General features: G+C 44.4%; 3 protein-coding genes across 3 annotated transcripts; 2 read left to right on the top strand and 1 right to left on the bottom strand.

Moving 5' to 3' along the window:
- Positions 1-4,584: 4,584 nt before the first annotated feature.
- Positions 4,585-5,788, top strand: CGCS363_v008538 (uncharacterized protein; the record flags this gene model as incomplete). Its single annotated transcript, XM_036640387.1, has 2 exons — positions 4,585-4,936; positions 5,004-5,788. 2 exons carry the CDS (start codon positions 4,585-4,587, stop codon positions 5,786-5,788), a joined length of 1,137 nt encoding a protein of 378 aa, XP_036493976.1.
- A 551-nt stretch (positions 5,789-6,339) lies between these two features.
- Positions 6,340-14,331, bottom strand: azaB-1 (Highly reducing polyketide synthase azaB; the record flags this gene model as incomplete). The annotated part of the gene is made up of 7 exons (XM_036640386.1): positions 6,340-7,182; positions 7,239-7,559; positions 7,621-13,369; positions 13,428-13,761; positions 13,818-13,875; positions 13,935-14,021; positions 14,080-14,331. 7 exons carry the CDS (start codon positions 14,329-14,331, stop codon positions 6,340-6,342), a joined length of 7,644 nt encoding a protein of 2,547 aa, XP_036493992.1.
- A 925-nt stretch (positions 14,332-15,256) lies between these two features.
- Positions 15,257-17,157, top strand: roqT-4 (Efflux pump roqT; the record flags this gene model as incomplete). The annotated part of the gene is made up of 3 exons (XM_036640385.1): positions 15,257-15,454; positions 15,520-15,942; positions 15,997-17,157. 3 exons carry the CDS (start codon positions 15,257-15,259, stop codon positions 17,155-17,157), a joined length of 1,782 nt encoding a protein of 593 aa, XP_036493991.1.
- Between the last annotated feature and the right edge of the window lie 134 nt (positions 17,158-17,291).

The raw sequence follows: 17,291 nt of genomic DNA, 5'->3' as shown, positions 1-17,291 counted from the left end.
AAGTAGTATATATACTTATATTAAACTATATTTATAATTAGCTTATTTTCTCTATTACTTAGTTTTTATTTAAGTTAAATAATCTCTTTTTAAAGTTCTTATTTATACTTCTAAGTTTAAAATTTATAAGCTTTTTATTTAAATTAAAAAAGCTCTTAATTTATTTATTTTATATTTAAATTTTATATATCTCTAACTTAATATTAATATAAGTAGAGAGTAAGTAGTAATAATAAAAAAGGTATATTATACTTAAGTAGAATATATACTAACTATATACTCTACTTAAATAATTCCTAAACTAAGATTATATTCTATATACTTAACTTAAATACTAAACTTAGTATTAATAAGTCTAAAAAGTTAAATAAGTTATAAGGGATATATAGGTGTTTTTTATAGTATTATATATATTATTAATAATATTAATATATTTATTAAAAGCTCTTTATAATATATACTAACTTTAAGTTATCCCTCTATATATATAAGCTTTAACCTAAGTATAGCTACTACTAAGAAATAGCTTAAAATATAGTATACTTAGTCTTAAGCTTACTTTAGTATATATAGTATATTAGTAAAAGATTTACTTACTTTAATATAGTTTAAAGTAGAAACTAATTTTAATTAATAGTAGAATTATCTTAAGTATAACTTAACTTTATAAAGTTAATATACTTCTATATAAAAGTCTACTATTAAGCTAGTATTTTACTAAAAGATTAAATAAAAGTAGCTATAATTTATCCTTTTTTCTTAGTAAACTAAGACCTAATATTAAACTAAGTTTTATATATACTTTATATATACTAAAGATATTCTTATTTATCTTTTACTTCTTAAAGCCTAAATAGCTCTAAAATAATAAAGTAGTCTAAATACCTCTTTTATTAGTTTTAAAGAATATATAATTTATAGAATATAAATAAATATTATAAATACTCTTTAGTAGTTTATAATAAGTTTTACTTATATAAGTAATTACTAAAACTTAATATTAATATAATATTAGTATATATAATATATCTATAAAGTATATATTTATAATAAGCTTACTTTATATCTATATTAGTTATAATAATATATACTATATTATAAGTTATAAGGTATATATACGCCTATTAAACTAAAAAGCTAAAAACTATTTTAATTTAAGTAAAGATATACTTAAAGAGAATAATATAACCCTCTTATAAATCTATATTTATCTAAATATAAGTATATAACTTAAGATTTATAGAGTATAAAGTTAGTAAATATACTATATATATAATATATATATAATATATATATTATAACCTTTCTTACTACTTATAAACCTTAAATAGGTTTATATTTCCTCATACTATCTTAAATAATATATTAACCTTAAAATATTATACTTTCTGAAATATATATATATATACTTATACTATATAGATAATATAGAAATCCTTATTTAGAAGCTATTAAACTTTATAAATCTATTACTTTTATATAAACTTTACTTTATTAAAAGTAAACTTATATAAAATCTCTATATATAATTAGCTTATATATAATATATATAAAAAATAAACTAACTTATATATAAGTTTCTAGCTAAAAACTATAGAAAATAAGCTTTCTATAAAAGAATAACTACTTTATCCTTATTATTAAATACTATACTTATTACTTAAAATAAGTTAACTCTAAATTAATTATAAATTTAATATATACCTAAATAGAGAAAAAGCTTATTTATAAATAGAGTTAGCTTATATTAAGTATATACTAAAGATATAAGAAATATATATATAGAAAAAGTAGTAATATTAAGTTTTTTTAAAAAACTAAGAACTACTTTATTTATAAAGTATAAAACTAGCTATAAAAGAGGGGGTAAAATATATATATATAAACTATATATAAAGAGAAAGATAAATAGAAACTTAATAAAGTTAAGAAATATATAGAAGTAAAGCTTAACTCTATATAATAATATATTTATCTTATTATTACTTTAAAAATAAGATAAGCTTAATATATAGTAAGTATATATAGATAATACTTTATATCTATTATTTATTATAGTTTTAATAGCTTACTTCTATATTTCTAATATATATATAATCTATTCTAACTTTATACTAACTACTTATTTTAATTATATTATAAAAATACTTAATATTAACTCTATTTTACTTAATAAGTATACTATAAATAAAATATTATAGCTCTAAAAAGCTTAGTTTTAAGTAACTAATATAAAAAACTTATAATATATATATACTTAGCTTATATTAGAAAGGTATAGAGATAATACTTATACTATATTATTTAAATATCTAAAATACTTAATATTAATAAATCCTTTTAAGTTTCTAAAATAAAAATTATAGCTTCTAAATATAAGAGTTATTAAAATACTTTTACTATTTATACTAAAAAGCTATATAAAAACTAGCTATATTATTAATATATATATAATATATATAGAAGGTAAGTATTAACTCTTATATATATTTAATTAACTTATTTATAATTAATTAAAAAGTTTTATAAATACCTTTTATAATATATAGTTTTTATAATACTTTAATAAAATCTCCTTTATCTTATATTATACTTAAAGTTATAATTAAAAAATATATAAACTTATAATACTTAATACTATTATATTAATAAAACTAATATTAAACCTAATTTATATCTTTCTTAAATTTAAAATAATATAAATATATACTTAATATATATAGAGATTAAATTTACTTTAAAATTAAATATAAACTCTTTATAATTTTAAAGTTCTTATAATTTAAATACTAAATAATTTAAGTAATATTTAGAATAAGCTTCTATATATAAGAATATAAAAAGTTTCTATCTTAGATATTATAAGAAATATAATAAAAAACTTTATTAAAATAAATCTTAAGATATACTAAAATAATAAAATAGTTATATATAGTATATATAATAACTTAATAGTTTTTATTTTAAGCTATAAAAATACTTTAAGCTCTAATTATATCTTATATATATACTTAATATATATAGAGTATATAAATAATATAAATTAAAAAAAAACTTACTTTAATTAAACTTATTTTATAAAATATATCTTTTTTATCCTATATATTATTTTTAAATAAATTATTATACTAATAAGTTTAAATATTAAGTTAATAAGTAATATAATAAGTTAAGCTTATAATAAGATTATTCTCTTTAAATTATCTCTATTTCTTTTCTTATTACTTAATATTATTTAAAATAGAAAAAATATTAAAATTAAAAAATAGATTATTATCTATAAATATAGCTAAAGGATTAATAAAGTTAATTAAGGTTAATAGAGAGTTTATTATATATAAATTCTTTAAAAAAATAAAGTTAAGATATTAGAGATATTTAGTTTAAAAATAATATACTTTAAGAATAAGTTCTATATATATATAATATATCTCTATTATATAGAAAAAAAAGAGTAATAAATATTTTTTTATAAACTATTAGTTATAATATATATATAGTATATATTAAGGATAATATAACTCTATTATTAATATCTATTATAATTATATTCTACTATAATATAGCTTTTATTTTATTTAGATATAAGTATAGTTTAAGGATAGTTTAAATATAATAAAGTAAACTATAAGGGGAAAGTTATATTTATATAGTCTAGAAGATCTATTCTTCTAGTACTACTATAGCCCCCTGCTTGCTTTTTAGACCCCCCTGCGAGGTGTATACCTAGACCTAACCCCTCCCACATACCTCTCTAACGGAAAAATAAACCACTCCCACCAAATCTGTTTAATCGTCGGCAGCATATCCGCATGATTGGCCGACCTCAGATAAATCTTATTTGCCAAGGTTTCCTCAGACATTGCATCTGCTCCCTCGAAGGTTGTAACATGCATTCTGCGAACCGCCCAGGGTCGTGTTTGATCAATGGCACGTCAGCGCAAGAGAGGCAAAGCCCTTTTACCCGATGAAGCCTTAAATCCTTTATACCTATGGTGACTTGTCAGCCAAACCCGAGGAGACGCGATTGTCTGCTCGTTCTGCTCGTTCTAAAAACCGAAACTGTGTCCATTGGTCACCACGCTATACTACCTTTATGATTTGCTACTTGATCGCCCGCAACACACACACACACCCGTTCACTAATTGGTCGGATTATCTGCTTGACGTTTTCTAGAACAAAGCAAGATGTTCGGTACTTTGATGTATGATCTACAGCACAACGAGCCCACGTTTATCGAGAACAATCCCGAGGCGGTGATCAATCGGAACCGACGGGGCAAGCCACACATCGCATGCGAATTTTGTCGAGCTCGCAAGGTAGGCTCTTCTCTATGAGCGGCACTTGAGACTCCTTCTGATTGCGTGAAGCTCCGATGTAATGGGAATCCAAACGGTTGCGACCGGTGCAAGTCAGCATCCAACATTTGTAAATACCCAACAAACAGAGGCGTTATCCGAAAACGAAAACAGTCCACAGCCTCAACCAAAGACTCGTCACAGCCACGCCAATCTGCCCTTGGAGATACCACAGCACCGCAGTCGCCAACACTTTCCGACCACTTCAAACTTGACCCGGCAATGATGTTTCACACATCAAATAATGAAGCCGAGAAGACCGTTGCGCTGGGTCAGTTGCATCGGCAAAGCAATCTGCCCAGTCCGGTGCTTGATCTGCCAGCCTGCCCCACCGACTTGATGGGGGAGTTGACCAACGGCCAAAACGAGAAGCATGAGCAGGATCAGATCGACCAATGGCTGGCTTCATGTAGCCTGTTATCGCCCAATGGCACAATCGATATGGGCAGCCTGAAGACAGGGGACTTCACTTGGCAAGAGCTGAGCAAAGACATGTCATATTTTGACAATGTGGATGACAGTGGAGATGATGGAGCGAGCTCTCAAGAGACTCAACTCGAGGACTTCGACATGAATGGTAAGCATCATCTGCAATTAACTTGCGGACCCGGGCTTGTTCATTCGATGGCTGACTGAATTATTAGATCCCGCAGAAACCATCGACGATTCATCATCAACCCCATGCCTATCATCCTCAAGTCTAGACATGCTACTGGACGAGAACTTCCCCACAAATACAAGCGCTCCCCTGCCGGATCCCCCGTCGAACAAAACCCAACAACCAAGCCGCAAACAGACCCCAGTAGCATACAAGATGTCTGCGCCGGCACCAAGCCCACTTACGGCGCTACTGGAGACGGCCGAAAACACCTACAAGAAGAAGAGCGAGTGCCGCTGCCTCCGGCTAGCTGCCCACCTCCTCGAGCAACTTGGCAACGAGGGGGCAAATACGGAACAGCCGACGATGGACGGCTTGCTCAATTGCTGTCGAGAGGCCATCAAGGGCTGCGATTCAATCCTCAGCTGCACATTATGCAAGTCTCGGTCCGAAAGCATGATGCTTCTCGCCATGGCGGGACAGTATCTCAGCAACATTTGCGAAAAGACGGTGCGGTGCTACGTGGACGTCGTCCAGCAGCCCCGGCCGGCGAATCCCCCGGACGGAGCCGTTGCCATGTGGTTCCGCTCCTACAAGATCGAGAGCGCATCGGAACGCAACCAGGTTCTCAGATGCCTCGTTACAGGACAGTTGACAGAGTTTTGCCTACTGATCAGCAAGATTAAAGCGCGGGTGGGCACGAGAAAGGCACACCTGGCGCCACTGCTGGGAGCAGAGCGGAAGATACAGTGCATGCGAACCATGTTGATGCAGTGTGAAAGTTATGGAGGATCTAGAAGTAACAGTAGCGACTCGCCGTCACTAGCATAGCGTAATCAGAATATGTCAGTTGTCTCACTAGCGCTGCTGTACGTGAACATGTTGAAGTTTCTCTTCTCTTTACGAGTGTGTCGGCTTTCTCCCGAGGGTTGCTGGGCCTTCCTGGTCACGAAGACTTTTACGACGCATGCATGTGCAACGCTGATGTGGTAAGCCAGCTTTTGAGTTCGTAGCTTGAGACGAATATGCGATTCCCTTTAGTCACACTCGTCCCAACTCGACTAAGGAGTATCCTCGGAGTAATCCTGCTCAGATGAAGTATCTGGGATCTCGACAGGCAATTGTCAAGGCGCATAGCCCAGCTTGACGGAGGCTAACAGACCCAACGGCTAAAGTTGCCTCCGCCTAATGTGCCTAAAGCGGCATGACAGTGCGCCGGCAGCCAAACCCACACGGCAGCAAATGGATCACGGAAACAGGCAATCATCAAGTCTGGGTTGCGGCGCAAACAGGCTCCTATTTCAGCGAGCAACTCGGAAAACTCGGCCAATTAAATACACATGCGATGGAAAAGCATCAATAAAGCTAATACGACCCTTGTTCTATGCTGTCTTCACAAGCGTCGAAACATAACGACTCTTTTCTCCAATTTTCTCAGCCAATACGCTCAAGCTCGGGCTGTGAAGCACGTCAAAAATGCTTGTCGTCTCGGCTCCCGCACTAGATACGAGCCAATTTCTGAGCTCTACCGCAATGAGCGAGTCGACGCCGTACTTGGACACGGGATACTTCTTGTCAATCTCCGCGGCGTCCAATCCGAACATCTCGCCCAACTTTGAGATGATGGCGTCGAGGATGAGGACCACAGCACCGGTGCCGCTCGTGGCAGACTGCAGAGAGTCCGAGAGGCGGGCCGTCGCTTGACTTTGCTGATCACCTCGTCCACGTGGACCGCCATGTGCGTTGCGAGTAACTTGGGCAGCCGTGAATCGTCTGTCGTTGACCCACGCAACCGTTGATGCCTCGTCGAACTCTAGGATGCCCGTGATAAGTTGGCTGAGGTCGACCTGGCGAAGAGGGTGTTGGATGGCCGTCTCAACAATCTTGAGCATTTGTGCCTCGCTTATATCGGCAAGACCGGTTTTGGTCAAACGTTCCGCGACACCCTCGGTATTGGCAACAAATCCGACCTCTTGGATGCTGGCCAGGTCAACCGACACCGCAGGCAGAGACTGAGAAGTCCGGAACTTAGCAAAGGCGTCTTGGAATGTTCCGCCAGCGGAGTAGTTCGCTTGGCTCGTATTCCCGCCTAGGCCAGTCAAGGATGACAGCATGATGAAGAAGTCAAGGTTGGGAAGGTTATTGTGGATGTTCCACGTGGCCGCGACCTTGGGGCCAGTTGCAGCCAGCCATTGGTCGTACGTCATATTGGGGAAAATAGAGTCCTAAGTTGCTTTAAGTTTATGCTTACTTGTATGGACAAAATGGGAAGGGAACTTACGTTGAGGGTCATTGCCGCCTGGATCACGCCACGAACCGGCGGGAGACTTTGGCTAGCTTGGTCCAAGACTCTGCGGAGCTCCGCCTCATTCGATACGTCGCAATTCCCCAAGAAGGCATTGCACCCCGTGGCTTTCAGATCGGATATGAGATCCTCACTGTCTGGATGCGTCTTGGCGCTGCGAGAGAGGATAATGAGATTCTTGCAGCCGAGGCTGCGGGCCATCCACCGTGCGATGGATTGACCAATCCCTCCCATGCCACCCACAATAACGTACGTCGCATGTGGTGAAAGACGGGCGGGCTTAGGAGACGGGATTACCTAGTGAACAGTCAGAAACCATGTAATGTCATCGGAGGGAAAGTGCCACAGGAAACCATACCTTGACAAGAGCCGTCTTTTTGGGGGTCACAACAATCTTGCCCAAGTGCTTGCCGCTCTGCATCAACCTGAACGCCTTGTCGACTTCCGAGATGGGGTAAGTTGTCATTGGTGCCACTACTCGAAGCTGTCCGTTTCCGAACATCTTCATGACTCCTTGCAGGACATCTTGAACCGCTTCTCCCTTGTACTTGCCGAGTTGGAAGAGGTCAACAGCAGCAAACGAAACTGCGCGGCGCAGAGGGCTCATGTCGAGGTGCTTGGCCGCCTCCATATCCCGCTTCCCAATCTCGACGAAACGTCCAAATCGTGCCATGCAGTCCCAACTCTCTTTGAGCAGTGCACCCGAGAGGGAGTTGAGAACAACGTCAGCGCCTCGGCCGTTGGTGGCCGCCATAAGTGCAGGCCCGAAAGAGGTATCTCGGCTGGAGAATATGTGATCTCTTGGAATCCCCAACTCCTTCATAAGAAAGTCACGCTTAGCTTCGGTACCGACGGTGACGAAGACGTTGGCACCGCGATGTTGAGCCAGCATCACTGCGGCCTGCCCAACTCCACCGGTGGCGGCATGGATGAGAACGTTTTCGCCCTTGGTAAGCTTGCCGATGTCATACAAGCCATAGTAGGCTGTCGCGAACACCATCGGCACGGTGGCGGCTTCTTCGAATGACATGTTGTCAGGGATGCGAACAGCACATGGCCAGTTGATGGTTACTCTTGTCGCCCAGTGCCCGCGAAGGATAGCGCAGACACGGTCACCAACCTTCAGACCACTGTCTCTCTGAGCGTCTGAACCAAGTCTAGTAACAATGCCACTGCACTCATAGCCCATGATGGTTTCATCAAGCTGACCTAGAGCAACCAAGACGTCTCTGAAGTTCAGACCGAACGCGCGTGGCTCGATCTCGATCTGGCCTGCGCCAAGAGAGGATTCGTCACGCTCGACTTCCCGGAAGCGCAGGGTGTCGAGTAATCCAGCCGTTCCGACCTCCATCTGAAGATCGAACTTGGAGTGCTTGGCGTCGAACTCTCTGATCTCTGGCTCAGGTTCACTGCCTTCGGGAGCGAATGCTTTGTTCTCATTGTCGTCGTTATAGATGCGGGAGATATGGATGAGTGAGTTGTCAACGGCATATTCGCAGTCAATGTCTCTTGAACTTTGTGAAAAGTCGAATGAAGTCTCCAAGACATCGGCGATGAAGCCCACATTCTTCTCCGACCACACCGGATCCTTGGTGTCAAGGTCAAGGGAGACGTAGCGCCTTCCAGCGTCTTCCATCCTCAGAGTTCTAAGAAGACCAGAGTGCATGGCCATATCGGGCTCCAAGCCCTTGATGAGACTAGCCCTTGTGACCCAGAGAACACCCCGAGCAGTCGTCAGCAGACGCTGTATACTCGCAAACTCGTCCTTCGTCAGGCGACTCAAGAGAGGCGCAACCATCTCGACGAGCATGATGCAAACTTTGTCCGTGGCATCAACCTTCTTCCAATCCTCTACGGTAGTAGAGGCTCCAATGTTACGTTGGATGCTGCTCTGAAGACTCTGCAGCCAAGGGGCGGGTGCCTTCTCTGAGGGCGAAAGAATGGTGACTTTTGAAGGATAAGAAGTCGGCGCGGCCGCTGTTGAAGTCATGACGCTGAAGGAGTAGTTCGCCTCGTCTTCCATATCGCGAACCTCCAAGTCAATCCCGGAAAAGCCGCTTGCCTTCAACAACCTGCTCCAGTGGTCGACTGTGAGATTGGGGCCACCCTTCCGTTCGGACTCTTCTGCAAGCCACCAACCTGGCAATGCGCCGAAGATCAGCTGGACGTCCAGAGTATCCTTGGTAGTCTCCACCAAAATGAGCTTTCCGCTAGGCTTGAGCAGAGAGCGAACGTTCTTCATCGTCTTTTCCATATTCTTTGTGGCGTGAAGAACCTGGCAGGCGATGATGAGGTCATATGAGCCAGGCGTGAAGGACTGCTCGATGGGGTCGGCCTCAATGTCCAGCTTCTTGTAGCTGATCATATCACCATACTCGCCAAACTTCTTCGCGGCTGCTTCGAAAAAGCCAGCAGACACGTCAGTGAAGGTGTAGGATGAGAAGCGGTATCTGCCGTCTGGGGTGTTCTCGGTAAATCCCTTGAGGACGGATCCTGTGCATCCACCGGTACCACCTCCGATCTCCAGAACCTTGGCTCGCGGGTTCTTCATGGAGTATAGATGAACTAACTCCTGGACCTGCGCGTAGGAACGGTTGCAACGCAGAGCCTTCTCATAGAACTCATATAGGAGATTGCCTTCCATCATGACTTCGAGAGGAGCCACCTGCTTCCGGAGGATCTGAGACAGATTTCTTCCAATACGGCACAGAAGGCGGCCATTGACGCTCTGAGAGGCAACTTCGTCGAAGAGCATGTGTTTCATTCCTTTGCTTGCCTTGACCCAGGAAGCGCTGCCACGAGCAAGACTGCCTACGAGACCAGCCTCATAGTTGGACTGCATCCAATTGTACAGGGACTTATGGTACCACTCCATGTCGGCGAGAGCCTGTTCATCTGAGCTCAAGTCCTGGATGGCGTCTTGGATGAAGTGCCAAGCAGCCCGGACGAGCTTCTTGTTGACCGACAGTTCCTGTGCGCCAACTTCGAATCTCAAGGGCTGCACGATTGTCTCAGTAGGCATCAGCGTCATATCAGGATGCCACAGCATCTTGAACAAGAGCTTGGTGGCATTCTCTAATGCGTCGGTGTTATTCACGCCACCGACGGCCTGGCAGAAGAGCCCCTTGACCTCCAAAAGTGTTGTGTCAGGATGTTGTGGGTCGGAAGTGGTAATGGTAGAGCGGAATCCTGAGCGATCTTGCTTTTCCACGGTCGCAAGAGACTGGAACTGGCTCCCAGGAGAGGATGACAGTGACTGAGAAACAAAGATCTCTCCAATGGCACGAGGCATGACCATGGAGTTCTGGTAGGCGTCTGATGAAAGCGCCGCATAGGCCCCCTGGAATATGGAGTCCAAGGTTGTAGGATGAAGTACGTGAGAACTGGCAGACTTGACGTCCGCAACCTGGAACTGGAACCTCGAGCCGAAATCTTGTGCTTGAATGCTGATCATGTTTTGAAAGGTCGGACCATGCTGCAGTCCCATTTTCCTGAGACGACCAAAGAGCTCGCTAACCTCGACGGGTCGTAGACCGTTGTCATGCACACCGTTTGAAAGGCTTTTGGAAGCCTCTATCGGCGGTAAAACTACATTTGTCTTCTTTCTTTGTGAGATGTAACCGTGAATGTGCTCAGTCCATGATTCTCCATCTGTGGTGGGCGACTTGAGCGAGAACTCGTACCATCCTGACTCCAGGTTCTTGTTGTCGCATGGATGAAGAGAAAGTTGGACCTCAATTCCGGCCTCCGTGTCCGGAATAACAAGTGCATTACTGATCTGGATGTCCCTCAGGCAATAGCCATCAATTATGTTCACGTCAGCATCAGAGAGTTGCCGCATAGCCTCAATCGCCATCGCAATGCCACCAGCACCCGGGTAAACGATGTCAGACTGAACCAAATGGTCCCGAAGCCACGGCAGCTCGGAAGCCTTGAGGAAATGTCTCCATGTAGGGCTCGTCGCTGCTGGCCCAGGAAGCAGTGAGCCCAATAGCTCGTGGCGGACATGTTTCCTGTTGCGATGTGCAACATTGAGCCGTGACTCTTGCCAGAAGCTGTGAGTGTGGTTCCAGGGGTATGAGGGGAGGTCGGCAATAACGTGGTAGGCTTGATGGTGATTGTGTCGATTAACAGCAGCGAGATCCACAGGGTAGCCCTTGCACCACAGAGACCCTGCCGCAGTCTGCATAGCAACCGCCGCGTTCTGGCCTCTAATCAAGCAAGACGCATACGGTAAGCTTATATCCTTCAATGAAGGAGTCTTGCAGATTTGTCTGATTGGCCCAGCCAACGCGGAATGAGGGCCAATTTCGAGAATGAGATCGACGTTGGTTTCGTTAGAGGCAGCGTCCAGGCACATCTTCTCGAATGATTGCGAGAAGAGTACCGGCCACAAAAGGTTGTTCACCCAGTGCTGCGGCCCAAGCTTCTCGGGACTTTCAATGAGGCCTCCTGTGACTGGCGAGGAGTAGACAATTTTGTTCCACTTCAGCTTTGGCTGGATGACGTCTTTCAACGCCTTCAGGTATTCGTCGGCCATAGGGAGCATGTGGTGGGAGTGGTATGCCGACTTGACCTTAAGCTTTCGAGCGAATATCCGGTCATTTGCGAAGTCCTTCTCGAGGCGATCGATTGCATCAAGGTCGCCGGAGAGCGTAACGCTTGAAGGGCTGTTGACGCAGGCCACTGTTACCGTGCCCTTGTCAACCCCATGCTCCGCTAAATATGACCAGGCTTCGTCGGATCCAAGACCGACAGCCATCATTCCGCCCGGTGCTGAAGAAGCAGTTCGATATTTTTCGGTCAGGGCACCACGGAAGTAAGCCACACCCAGGGCCTCCTCAAAAGTAAGAGCTCCCGCCGCATATGCAGCCGCAATCTCACCGCTCGAGTGACTCGTGACGGCATTTGGACGGATGCCCCAAGTCTTGAGCAGGTCTACCAAGCAGATCTGAAGCGCAACGCAGACAGGCTGACTTAACCTGGGCTCGTTGACGCGAGTTGACTTCTCGTTGCGTTGCAATTCTTCTACCAGAGACCAGTCGGCACCGTAGTCGGCGAGAACAACGTCGGCGTGGAGAAGAGATTTCTGGAAAGTTGGGTAGACAGAGATCAACTCGCGTCCCATTGCATGCCACTGTGCTCCCTGGCCATTGAATACGAAGCCAACGCGAGGAGGATCCTTGGCGAGCGTAACCGCTTTCTTGACAGGGTCGTCTAGGGCCTCAATCAAGTCCTGTTGCCAGTTCAAACTCGAAATTGCAACTCTCCAGGGAAAATGCGAGCGGCGTGTGTCGAATGTGTAAGCAAGGTCGTCAAAGTCGATTGCGGCACCTGTTGACTTTCGGCTTTCCAGGTAGGCCTTCAAGTTTGAAACCATTTGTGTCGTGACGGTGGAGTCCTTGCTGCTGAGAACGACAAGCCGGGGTTCTTCTGTCTTCGTTATTGTCGCAGGAGAATCATGGAGATGCTCATTTGGACCATCAATGATCACGTGACCGTTGGTTCCCCCATAGCCGTAGTTGTTGACAGAGACGCGACGCGGCATACTCTCAGGCCAGTTCTGGGAAACCAGTGGGACGCTGACCTTCAGAGCCGCCATGTTGATCTTCGGATTCGCCTCTTTGTAGTTCAAACTAGGGGGGATGATGCCATGCTTCAGCATCATAACGGCTTTCACGACTCCAGCAATTCCACTTGAAGCCTCCAAGTGTCCCAGGTTCGTCTTGATGGAACCGACTAGGACTGGGTTATCGGCAGTCCGACCCTTGCCGAATACCCGACTGATCGCACTAGCCTCTATCGGATCGCCAGTCGGTGTTCCCGTCATGTGGGCCTCAACATAAGGGGTCTTAGAGGGATCCAGTCCTGCTCTGCGATAGCAGGCGCGAATGAGCTCTTCTTGCGCCTCTGATGAAGGTGAAGTGATTGTTGGGGTCTTTCCATCTTGGTTGATTGCGGTCTCCCGGATGACAGCATGGACTGGGTCCCCATCAGCCAAGGCATCGCGCAGGGGCTTCAGAAGAAGGGTAGCGATTCCCTCGCCGCGACCGTAACCGTTGGCCCGGCTGTCCCATGCAAAACATCGACCATCGGCCCCAAGAACGCTGTGGGAAATTAGCTTAGGTTTTGAAACCTAAGACGGAAGCGGCCTCCTTGACTTACCCAAGACTTGACATGACGATAAATGGGTCGGGGTTCAAGAGAAGGTTTGATGCCCCAACAACAGACATCCGAGACTCCCCATTACGAATGCTCTGAACTGCCAGGTGAAGAGCAGCCATACTTGCTGAACAGCCAGTATCAGTGGTTAAACTAGGGCCACGAAGGTCAAAAAAGTGCGAAATCCGGTTCGACATCATTGCCACACCATTGCCTGTCAAGGCAGTTCTTGGCAACGTGTCTGGATCTCGCATAAGACTATCGTGGTAGTCTCGGGAAAATGAGCCCATGAAAACAGAAGTGTCGGTTCCTGCCAACTTATGCAGAGGAATTCCGGCTAGATTGTCAGCGAGGTCAGCTTTTTGTTGTCAAATTTCGATCGATATGGTTTACCATTCTCAGAGGCTTCAAAGACGGACTCTAGAAGCATTCGAATTTGAGGATCCATGGCCTGGGTGAGAGAGTAAGCTACGTGATTCAGCCTTGATAGCAAATATCAGGGCAACTCACATTGGCAATCTCCGCAGTGAAATTGAAGAACGATGCATCAAATTTAGAGACATCATCGCGAATGAAATGCCCGCCAACCACATTGGACTAGTTGGTCACTTGTTAGCATTGAGCTACGCTTTTGCGATGGAATCAGATGTCGTACCATTCCAATTTTGGCATGATCTTTGTCGTAAAATGCGTCCGAGTTGAACCTCGACTTTGGGATAGGAGACCATCCATCACGTCCGTCGACGACAAGTTGCCACAGCTTCTCAGGTGTTGTTGCATCGCCTGAGAACTTGCAGCTCAAGCCAATGATGGCGATGGGCTCTGCCGGGGCCCCGCTTGGTGATTGGACGCTGTCCACTGGAGAGCTCAGCTCTGAGGAGGTTGCATGACTCATGTAAGGCGCCATTGTAGGTGATTATTGTGATGGGTCTCTGAGCTCAGTTGCTTCACACGGGCCACAGTAAGTTGTGTCTTGGTTTTGGCAGAGAGTTAACTGGAACTTCCAGATGGTAGGTACCCGTGATCGTAAGAGTCGTCGATGAGCGAATGGTTACTAAGAGGTTCAACTCCTTCTACAGCCTGCCAACTATGTTGCAAACCCTCTATTGATACAGAATCGGACTGGAAAATTGTGTCTCCAAGCTGCAAATCCGAAGGTTTGGCTATGCAATCTTCACCTCAGCAACCGGATCGCCGAAAAGGATAAGGCCCGAACAACTCGGCCTCCAAAACAATCTCCCACCTTCCGCTCAATTGTGACCAGCTCAGATCTAATCTTGGCTACACAATAAGGCCCTTCCTAAATGGGAAGCGCCGTGCCCCTCCCACCCCTCCCCGGAGCAAAACACGGGATGAAGCGGGAGGGACAGACGCCCCGGAAAGTATCGTAGCAATTGCGGCAACTCTATTTGATGGGCATGTCGCTAGACTATCTGGGGTCAGGGGTCCGCGGTGAGAGCCCCGGTAAAGTTCATCACGACTCGTGGCACCAACGGCGGTGCAACTTTGGACGATGAGCTGAGAGTGACACGCGAATGTAACCACTGAAGGCTGCAGCGCGTTGATGATGCGACCCTAGAAGGGTAACCCGATTTGTAATGCCATGTGGGAAGCGTTTGCTGCATTACGCGTGTTTAGCTGCTGAATGACTACCCAGGACTACTCGGAACACATTGAAATCGCTGGTTCCTGTCAATTGCTCCTACTAGTGTATGCAATCAACTCAATGATCGTGTTGTAAACATCAAATTGATTACAGCGTCACATCGGAAGTAACGCTATCAAACACCATTCTGACATTTTCGTCGACTTTCAGACAACTCCGATTCAACATGCCTTCTGCAGGAAACCTGTCCAAATGGGCCAAAATGGGCGGTCGCAAGTCGAGCGTCAAATCTGAAGAGCCCTCGGTCACTGAACAGCAGGTTCCCGATAGTCCGCCTGCAGACCCTAGTGCCGATGGTCCGACTGGGCTAAAGCTACTTGCGATTACACTCGGGTTATGCTTGACGCTATTCCTAGTTGGCCTGGTAAGGGATCCTGTGACCACTTACACCTCCCTTTCATGATCAATGCTAACGTGGGCGTCATGTAGGATAACATCATCATATCCACGGCTATACCACGAATCACCGACGAGTTTCATTCCATCAACGATATCGGCTGGTACGGGAGTGCCTATTTGCTCACGACGTGCACATTTCAGCTCACTTTCGGCAAACTGTATACCCTCTTCTCCATCAAGACTACCTACCTTGTCTCGATCTTCATCTTTGAAGTTGGATCAGCGATATGTGGTGCAGCTCCACAGTCGGCCGTCCTCATCGTCGGAAGAGCCATCGCTGGCGTCGGCTGTTCGGGGATTCTGGCCGGAACATTTACCATTATCGCCGTCATCGTGCCGTTGCCCAAAAGACCTGCCTACACAGGACTTGTGGGCGGGGTCTACGCGATTGCCTCAGTGGTTGGGCCACTTCTTGGAGGAGCCTTCACAGACAAGGTGACGTGGAGGTGGTGTGTAAGTGTGCTCCTCAAACCTTTGATTGACTTGTCCGTAGCTAATGGCGGGTAGTTCTACATCAACCTACCGATTGGAGCCGTGTCTCTTGCTATCATGATCTTCGTCTTCAAGTCACCACCACGACCGGACTCCGATAAAGACCTTACCTTGGTGGAGAAGTTTCTCCAGGTGGACCCTCTGGGCACAGTTGCCCTGATGCCGGCCGTCATCTGCTTGCTTCTCGCTCTTCAATGGGGCGGAACCGTTTATCCCTGGAGCGACGCGAGAGTGATTGTGCTCTTCGTGCTGTTCGGAGTTCTTTCCATCGTCTTCGTCTTCATCCAAATTCGCAACGGCGCCAACGCTACTTTACCCATCACCGTCATCTCTCAGAGGAGTGTTGCAGCGGCTTGTTGGTTCTCAGTGTGCACAGCTGGTGCCGACTTCACTCTTCGACAATACATCCCAATCTGGTTTCAGGCGATCAAAGGAGTTTCGGCGGTCGATTCTGGTCTGATGAACCTGGCACTCATTCTGGCCACAGCACTCGCCTCAATCGTCAGCGGTATCGGTATTACCAAGATTGGATACTACAACCCTTTTATGATAGCGGCTACGCTGTTCATGTCGGTCGGCGCTGGACTGCTCACAACGTGGAAGCCCGATGTCCCTTCCAGAGACTGGATTGGATACCAGGTTCTTTACGGATTGGGCTCCGGCCAGAGCATGCAGACGCCATTGATGGTAGTCCAGACCGTCCTTCCGATGGCCGAAATCCCACTCGGCACAGCTCTTGTAATGTTCTTGCAAACATTCGGAGGAGCCATTTTCATCTCGGTGGCGCAGAACGTTTTCACGAATGAGCTACGCAATGGATTGGCGAAAGACTTCCCAAATCTTAACGCGACAGCCATCGTTGATGGGGGAGCCACAAGTATAAGATTGCCAGGCGTACTACCTGATGGGATGCTTGAGCCTGTCCTTCGTCTTTACAGCAAGTCTCTGACAAATTCCTGGTATGTCGCTCTGGGACTGGCATGTGCAAGTATCGCAGGAAGTACTCTAGTCCAGTGGAAGAGTGTGAAAAGTACAGAGACACCTCCTCCTGCCGAAGGAGATGGCAAGGACAAGATGAGTGGAGCGGCGGACGCGATGGAGATGAAACAACAGGACCTCAGCCCCACCGACTCCAACGCAAATGATGTGTTCAATAAGCGAAACGATGCTGTCTGAGGGATTATAACAGAAAGTCCGGATCGGCTGGTATTCACGGTTCTCGCATAGTTGTCTTATTTTCTATAGACTTTTAATCTGAAGAAACTGGTTTTTCATAAGGGATTCGCAGGTTTTCAATGTGAATGATGTCG

This window comes from Colletotrichum siamense (genome assembly GCF_013390195.1).
Source record: "Colletotrichum siamense strain Cg363 chromosome Unknown KSG_Cg363_contig05, whole genome shotgun sequence".
NCBI classification, from domain to species: Eukaryota; Fungi; Ascomycota; class Sordariomycetes; order Glomerellales; family Glomerellaceae; genus Colletotrichum; species Colletotrichum siamense.
The sequence above is the reverse complement of the archived record's forward strand: the minus strand, read 5'-3'. Positions and strand labels throughout refer to the sequence as shown.